Source organism: Manacus vitellinus, unplaced genomic scaffold (genome assembly GCF_001715985.3).
Source record: "Manacus vitellinus isolate BGI_N305 unplaced genomic scaffold, ASM171598v3 scaffold_29_pilon, whole genome shotgun sequence".
NCBI classification, from domain to species: domain Eukaryota; kingdom Metazoa; phylum Chordata; class Aves; order Passeriformes; family Pipridae; genus Manacus; species Manacus vitellinus.
This window is the reverse complement of record NW_021940207.1, coordinates 8927256-8935785: the sequence shown is the minus strand read 5'-3', so window position 1 is coordinate 8935785 and position 8530 is coordinate 8927256. Positions and strand designations below refer to the sequence as shown.

General features: G+C 40.8%; 1 protein-coding gene across 1 annotated transcript; it reads left to right on the top strand.

The window, feature by feature from the left end:
- The first annotated feature begins 1516 nt into the window (after window positions 1–1516).
- RNF7 (ring finger protein 7) lies at window positions 1517–8123 on the top strand. The gene is given in 5 exon segments (XM_029960747.1): window positions 1517–1661; window positions 1664–1706; window positions 3910–3913; window positions 4835–4882; window positions 6373–8123. Coding segments are annotated over 5 exon segments (282 nt in total). The 5' UTR covers window positions 1517–1531; the 3' UTR covers window positions 6430–8123.
- The last annotated feature ends 407 nt before the right edge of the window (window positions 8124–8530 follow it).

The following is an 8530-nucleotide window of genomic DNA, read 5'->3' as shown; positions in this document are numbered from 1 at the left end:
AAGCTTAGCACCACACTCTACAGGACTGGAGTGGTCGTAGTGCAGAACAGTGAGGATAAGTACTGGTTGGTATGACTTTTCTAATAGTGGGTTAATGAATAGAGAATCAACTGAATTTTTTTCTACTGTGCAAGTGGGACCCAGTACACATTTCAGATCTTGCCTCAGCCAACAATGTAAGTGTGATTGGAGTAACTGAGCTTTGCAAACTGATGATCAAAGTTTGGCCTAACCACCTAAACCAGTGTGGATATACTGAGATTTCTGCAGTGTGATCAGAGACCTGATAACCTACAGTGAACTTATCAGAAACTAAAGGGGGAGGGGAGTGTGTGGATGTGTGTGCACACAAGGGTCAGAATCAGTGCTAGAGAACACTTTTGCCTTAAGCATTTTGCATTTTTGTGGGTAAGCTGAGGTGAACCTGTGTGGTCCATGCACATCTCTTATGGCCTGTTGTTGGTCCTTCCTGCTTGGGGTGTGTGATGGGCTGGTATGTAAATGGGTTTGGGTCTACCTGCATGGAAATATCCTAGACTGCATAAAATGTAAGTACTGCATATGTTTCTAAAGCTGCCAAGCAAATGATTTGTTGGTGCTCTGAATGGAGTTGATTTGTTTGGCAGTGTCATAGAACTGTTGTGTAGATTAAATACTGCTAAGTCTTGAGAAAGGGGAAAAAAGTGAACTTTAGCTCTTACAACTTCCATTAATTTGTTTCTTCTAACTTCAAATAGAATATTGTATCTTTTAAATTTAATTTGTACATGAAATCAACAGTATTTAACAAACTTTAAGTAGGGTTAAAGAGACAGGGTGCTATATTGGAAAAGTCAGTTTTGTATCTTTTTTTGGGGTAAAGATTAGTAAATAAGTATCAATTTCTATTGTCTTTTAAACTAATGGTGTATATTGTTTAGCTTTGTTCTTATGCACATTTTGAAACTCCACTTTTTAAGGTGTATGTAGTTGTATATGTAGACATTTTACTTTTTAATGCAATCGGTCACTTTAAAATTACCTTTAAAATTTTTAGTTCTCTAGTGCTTCACAACTCATCTGTTTTTCTGCTGATTTCTTTTGTCTCCTCACAAATTCAAGCTGATAAACTGGCAAGTAAATTCAGACTGTCCTGCTCCGACTTTTCAAAGTCGGTGTATTTAATGGACCATTTTCCAAGAAAGATTGCTACCGTGTAACCAGAGACGGGAGACTTTGAGAGGAATCCAAGGCGGAATTCACAATATCAGTTAGGTTGGAAAAGACCTCTGAGATCATCTGGTCCAACCTGTGACCCAACACCACCACGTCAACCAGACCACCGAGTGCCACGTCCAGCCTTTCCTTAAACGCCTCCAGGGACGGTGGCTCCGCCGTCTCCCCGGGCCGCCCGTTCCAGTGTTAGCCCACCCTTCCCGTGCGGAATTCCCGCTCCCCGCCCGGCCGGCGCTGGCTCCGCGCGGCCGTTCCCGCTCCCGCCGGGGGGTGGCGCTGCCCCCCCGCGCGGCCGCCGCGTCCCCGCCCCTCCGCCATGGCCGATGTGGAGGACGGGGACGAGCCAGGCGCCCCCCACTCGCTGCCGGGCTCCGCGGGCTCCAAGGCGGGCGGCCCCGACAAGATGTTCTCGCTGAAGAAGTGGAACGCGGTGGCCATGTGGAGCTGGACGTGGAGTGCGACACCTGCGCATTTGCCGGGTGCAGTCATGGGTGAGCGGCGGGCGGGCCCGCCATGGCCGCGGGCGGGGGGGCCCTGCCGGCGCTGGGCCGTGCCGCCGCCCCGGCTCGGCGGGCAGCGCTGGGACGCGGTTTCCGGCGGGAGGGGGGGCTGATCCTCCGCCTCCGCTTCCTCCTCCGCGCCTTCCCCAGAGCGGGAGGAGGAGGAGGAGGGCCCCGCGGGGCCGGGCCGCCGCGCTCCGGGGGCCGCACCAGCCCGCGCCCCTCCGGCGCTTGTCGGGGCAGCAGCGAGAGCGCCGGGCCGGGCCGGCCGTCCCTCGCAGGGCTGTGCGGGCCCGGGGGGCCGTGCTGCTCTGCCCGGCCCGTCCTGGGCAGGGCCGCCCTCGGCTGAGGGCTGTGCTGGTCAGCCGGCAAACCCCGCCAGCACCGAGTTACAGCCGAGCTGAGCCGAGTGCTGCATGTGCGGGGCTGCTGCTTGTGCTGTTTTGTTGGGTTTGGTTTGGGTTTCTTAATTTATTTTTTTTTAAGAAGCCGTTGCGGATGTAGATATAAATTCATTTTTCAAATCTGTTAATCCATAGTGTTTTAACACTACTCCACAAGCCTCCTGATTACTGGTGTTGTTTAACACACATGAATATACTGAGAAATCTATTGAAAAGTAAGGGATTAATTTACCTGGTTTTGAACTCCAGAGACTCTCTTTCAAAGCAGCCTCATATTTGACAGACATTACTGGTTTTTCTGACATCTTTTGCAAATACGATATTTATCTTGGTTCTTCAAAAATTGTTTAAATTTTTCCTCTGCTGTATTTGTAAATCCGATTTTTACTATTATGCTGAGTCATCCTAGATATAACTGTCCTCTTAATCGGGCTTGGTACAGTTTGGCAGGACAAATGATTCAAGATTCCCTCCAGAGCCCCTTGCTTTTTTGGGTCCAGGAACCATGATACTGCAAATCCAGTCAGGATTTGGTTTAACAGGAATGAGACAAAATATGCAGTGCTGTGATTTCTCATATATGTTTTTACTGAGAACCTTCTGTGGAACAAGAGGCAAAAGGGTGTACTAGAGGAAAGAAGATGCATCACAGACTGAAGTGGTGGGAGATTCACCTTTGAACATAAGCATGTTAGATTATTTGCTTTTCTATGGTAAACAGAGACCACCCTGGAAAAATGAAATTGGCTTCATTTGCCATGTTAAGCGATATTTTTAAAAATGTATTTATCCCATTATAGCTAGCTTGTTACAGGACACTATAAAAGAAGTCTTAGATGAACAAAATCTTTCCCAGAGCTGTTATAAAACTTAAAAAAATTACAAGGTTATATTTTTTCAGAACTAGTCCAAGGGAGTACTTTTAATCCGAAACTAGCAGAAAAATTTGGGAGCCATTTTTTGAGAACAAACCGCGTTGTTAGAACGTGAAACTTGATCGTTACTGACTTCAGTTGGGTAATTTCGTGCTGACCCTGCCAGACCCGGCCTGGCTCCTGTAGAGCCACTGCGTCTGCAGTAACCTTAGGCTGGGGGCAGTGCCAGACTGACACTGGCACTTGTTGAAAGTTAGTTTGTTTGACTTTTGCAAGGGAAGGAGGTGTTAGCTGGCTCAGTTTTCTACTGAGTTTAACTCCTTGAACCAACGTGGTCTTAAAGTGCACAAGGGAAAGAAGCAAAAATGCAGGTGTCAACTGGGGAGGGCAGGATTGCAGCAGTACTGACTTAGCTTTCCTTACCCTTTCGGACACACCCTTGGGGTTATGATGTAAGAAGGGGACAGCTTACTTTGGTATGGTGGCATTGATTTCTGCCCTCAGCTCTGTGCTGCTTCTCTATCTAAAAATACAGATCCGGGGCTAGATAGGACAGCTGCTTTTCCTGTGACTTCCAGTCTGCCGCAGCTTTCCGCCCTGGCCCGGATCAGTGTGCTCCCAGGGATCAGGATAGTTGAGCAGTCTGGCAGAATTTTCCCTGCACCTTGGCCCTTAACCACTGTGGAAATATAAAGTGCAGGAACAGACAACAGGAAACTGTTCACTGTTCTGCTTTTATCTCAGTGAGAAAGGGCAACTGTTTTAGAGTTTTCTCTTCTTTGTTCTTTGTTACCTGAGGAAAGGAGGAATGTCTGGGCAGATGAATCTAGAACAGAAGTACTGGCCCTGTCTGGCAGAGAGAGCAAAAATGCTCAAATCTAAATTCCTGTAGCACGTTATGTTTCTGTCTTCTAGGAGAGTAAGGTCCAACTAGTGACAGGTAGGCCTGATCCAACCTGCAGAACAGTTGTTTAAACTATTTCCTTTTCTTTGGGGGAGATGAAGATGTGTTTGCTCCAAGAACTGTTGGAACACTTTTTGGTGTGCATGATATGTGCAGTGGCAGCCCATGTCAGGGCAAAGGAGAAACACAGCCATTTTTCCACTGTGTGTGTGTGACACAGTGGGAAGCCTGGAAGTTGTCACTTCTGTATCTTATTGAGTCCTGGACCTTCCATTCAGTCTTGCAGCCACAGACCAGAATGCATAAAGATGATAAATATGTTTAATTAGATATTGTTCTGTGTTTATATGTTAATTTATATTATCAAATTTACCACTATATTTGCATGTGTGTGTAATTCTTGTGAAAATTACATGCAGGTACTTGTTAAAGAAAATTGCTATGAAAAGGAATAGGAGGTTGAAGTTGTGGTGAGAGATGCGAAGCCTAAAAATTCAAAATTGTGAATGATTTCCTTAAAAGGAGATGCTAACATCTGAAAAACAAAGTCCTGTAATTAAGGTTTGGCTTTGTGCTTGCTCTGCTCTTAAGATGCCTGAGTGCCTTGGCACAAATCTGCTGGTTGTTATATCTACAAAATGGAGAAGGCTTTTTTTCAGCAAAAGTTATGAAAATACTAAAGCAATAGAAAATAAACAAAACTTGTTGGACAGTTTATAGTTCTTCTGATCTCTTTCAGATATTTATTTCATTGTCATTTGCACAGTTTTAGAATTTAGGAGGGACTATTTAATGTTAAAGGGCTGAACCAGATATCAAAACTTATGATTTTTACCTCTGTAAATTTGTTTTAGCGTTTATGTTTTCCTCTGACAAACCTATTCTTAAGATGGAATCCTGAGAATCAAATTGAGTCTTGTTCTTGTTTACTTTTAGATGCCTGTCTTAGATGTCAAGCTGAAAACAAACAAGAAGATTGTGTTGGTATGTAGTGATTTCATTCGCTTGTTTTTCAATTGAAGCTTCTCCCAGTATGGTGCATTTTAAAGTTTGAAGGGAATACTGATTTTATTAAAGGGAATACTGATTTTATTAATGCTCAAAAGTAAACTGGTGTTTCATTCTACATTGTGTCATCTTTTTACATTAGTAATACTTTATGCTTTGTTTTTGAGCACTAATAAAATTAGTTTTCATGTCAACTGTGCTGTAAACCTGTACACAGCTGTCAAATTTGCTGTCAACATGTACACATCTGAGAGGTTTAACTTCCAGTGTGAGCATATTTGAGGAGATCCTAATGTGCCTTTTTGAAGTGGGTAGGAAAAAGCTACTTTTTCTTATGAGGTGCACGCCAGAAGGCACAGTGGTAACAGCAATAAAAATCCAGTGTTCTGAAATACATGTATGTCTGGGTTAAAAAGTGGTATTTTTCCCACTCTTAATTCAGACATAGTGGAGGCATGGCTTGTTTGTTCACTTTTCTTTTTAAAAAGTGCAATCACTTGAGTTTGCTATAATTCTATTTAAGCATAAAAGTACTTTCAGTGCCAATGTATGCGAAAGAAAATCTTAATTGTGACATGTTCAATCTGGAAACAGTGCAAACTGTTTCAAAGAGTTTGCTTTAAACCTTTAAGACAACTTTTAAACCAGTGGAAAACCTTTCCATGCCGTTGTGCTTTGTGTCTTGAAGTATATTGTCTCAAATTTAGTCCACTTTTGGTTTTTGATGATTGTTTTAAAGAGAATAGGATTTTCCTGTTCTAGACATCTTAATTGGCTTGCTAAGTGTCCTATTTAAGATAGAGAGGAAAACGTATGATTTACAGCACTCCTTGGATTGATACCCTTCTGTTCTTGTGGGGAAAATGAGCTAATAAGGGAAAAAAGCAAAGTAACTAGTACTATTCAGGAGTAAATGGCCAACAGGTAACACTTTTTGTTGTGTTGAAACAGTTGTAGCCTGTGAATAAATTCTGGTCCGAGGTCCCATTTTAAGGCTCTATACTATGTCACATGTGGCTCCTTGGTATCATACATCTCAGTGGGAACATTTCCCATGAGAATTGGGCTGACCCTCTTCTGTGATAGTGAGTCTGTAGTGCATTGCCTTTTATTTTTGGTACTGGGGAAGATACAGGGAAGAACTTAGATAGTTGCACTTATTTCCTGGACAGAACTGATAAATGTGTGTATACATTCACAAAACTGTGTCACTTTATACAGGAAGGTGAGAATATATGCAATTCCTTTTTACATAATTGGAAATAAGTAAAAGGTTGCTGACAGAGAACTGATTATCTTCAGGATGATCATAATACTCCAGTTTCAGTGGATAAATTAGCGATGACCTGTTTTGTCTCTAAAGCTTCCAGTGGCTGTAAATATTTGATAATGATAGTTTGGACCTTGCTGTAGGTGTTGATTGAACAGCTGAGTGTGACTGGAACGTGTTCTTTCTTCTCTTTCAGTGGTTTGGGGAGAATGCAATCATTCCTTCCACAACTGCTGCATGTCCTTGTGGGTGAAACAGAATAATCGCTGTCCCCTCTGCCAGCAGGACTGGGTAGTCCAGAGAATAGGCAAATAAAAACTGGAAGGTTTTTGTCTGTTGAACTTGTTGAAGTAGTGTGTGTCTTATGCCATATGCTCAGTGCAAAGGAACGGAACATGTCAATCACAACATGACTTGTTTAGTTAGTCTGCTGCAAAGGTCAGTGTGGGTTTGATTTGTGCTCTTTGCTGTAGGAGGAGGCAATGGTCAGTCTTACTGCACATATTCTACAACTGAAAGGAGAGACACTACGTTAAAATGTATCTGCTACAAATAAATGTTACCTTTAGCAGAGCATAGAAGTGTGGTGGTGCAGATTATACCCTAATTTAATGTTTTTCCATAGATAAATGAATTAATTGAAAGGGTGACCTTACCTGTAAGTCTGATACACTGCATAGTTTACTGTCAAGATAAGGAAAATGTTTTCTAAGTAATATTGTATACAAAAACACAGTCAATGTGTTTTTTAGGAACTATTTTGGTTTTTAATCTAAAATGAAGAGTGTGTAAAACATTTACAATGTGCTTTTTCCATCACGCTGTATTAAACATTTCTAATTCAGGTTTTCTTTATGACTTTTGTTGTATCTCTAAGTCTGCTGCTCTGTAATAATCTGTACATAATTTCTACACCATAATATTAAAATTTAACCACATTAATAATTTTTTATTTATATTTCTGTTAACGATCATGGAGACATGTATTTTTAATCAAGAGAGATTTGGTACAAAGACATGGATTTCATATCAGTTAACTAGAGGTGTAGACAATCTTGCTGGTTAGCTCACTAATATAGGAAGCAAACAAAATGGATAATTGAAATATCCCAAGGAAAACAAGCACTAACTAAATCTATGGGAAAAAATGTTTAGTTGTGGTTTCATGAAAATTCAGTTAATAGAAATTTCTTTATTATCTTTTTACTGATTACAGTGTTTTGGAAGCATTGTTTCATTTTTGTGGAAATCCTCAATATATCATCTTTTTTATATGAATTGTGATCTTGTTCTTACAAATATTTAAGTGCTTGCCTCTGACTTTGTCTTTTCCCTAAATATCTGAAGTAATTACTATTAATCTGAACATATGCTGTGGGGTGTTTTTAGTATGTGTAATGGAGAGGTAGAATTACTGCTTTAAGTCTGTAACAAATTCAGGATTAATAAAATGGTTAATCAACATGGGTAAAATTGAAGCAATATTATATGCATTGTTTACTTCAAAATTATCATCTTAAATGTTTAATGTGTTTCTCCACAGATGTACTTCTATATGGTTCTGTTTAAGTACATTTAAAGAGGTTTATCTTCACTGTATAAAGGACTTCCAATGACAATCTTTGTCATCAAACATTTATGCAGAGTTTTCTGTGGTTTTGTTTATTACTTGTAATCTTGTTTTTAAGATGTTTTAAATTTTTTAAATACAGCTTTTGTCTCATTACACACTGAGATCAAAAAAATCCTCTGTGTCACTGTTACACTGTGTCACATCCCTTGTCATTATCCCAGATGATGTCTGTCTTTTAACAGTAGTAATGAAGTGCCTATAGCATTTACATTGTTGAGTATTTCTGCTTGTGTACAAGTATTCCCAAAATTTTTGCAAAAAAAAAATATGAATGGATGTGGAAATAAATTTTAGCTTGTCATAGTTAAACTGTATCTTACCTACTGTCTATTTTCTCTGCCTGACTTTGGTCCCAGGCTCCATCCTGTAACCTCTGTTAATGCCATCTAGTCCCATCAGAGGACTTCTTTCTTCATTTTTCTTTGGTCTGTAGGTGAATATGGAGAGTAACAAGCCCTACTTTTAGTTCACATCATGTGCATGGCAAGAGTACCTGAGAATTACACTTGAAGAGTTTTTCCAAAGTGTTGGATCAAAGGGGTATTGACACAAATGAGGTGTTAGGAAAGTTAATGTTGAAATCAAAGCAGCTGATACTTGTGTGTATCTGTTTGTGTATTATAAGTATCTTGTTACCAGTAATTGAGGTTCATCTAGAACATAAGGTAATGAATTTTAAGTCCTGCATATTTTGTCTGTGATTTAGAGATGAGCTTAGGTC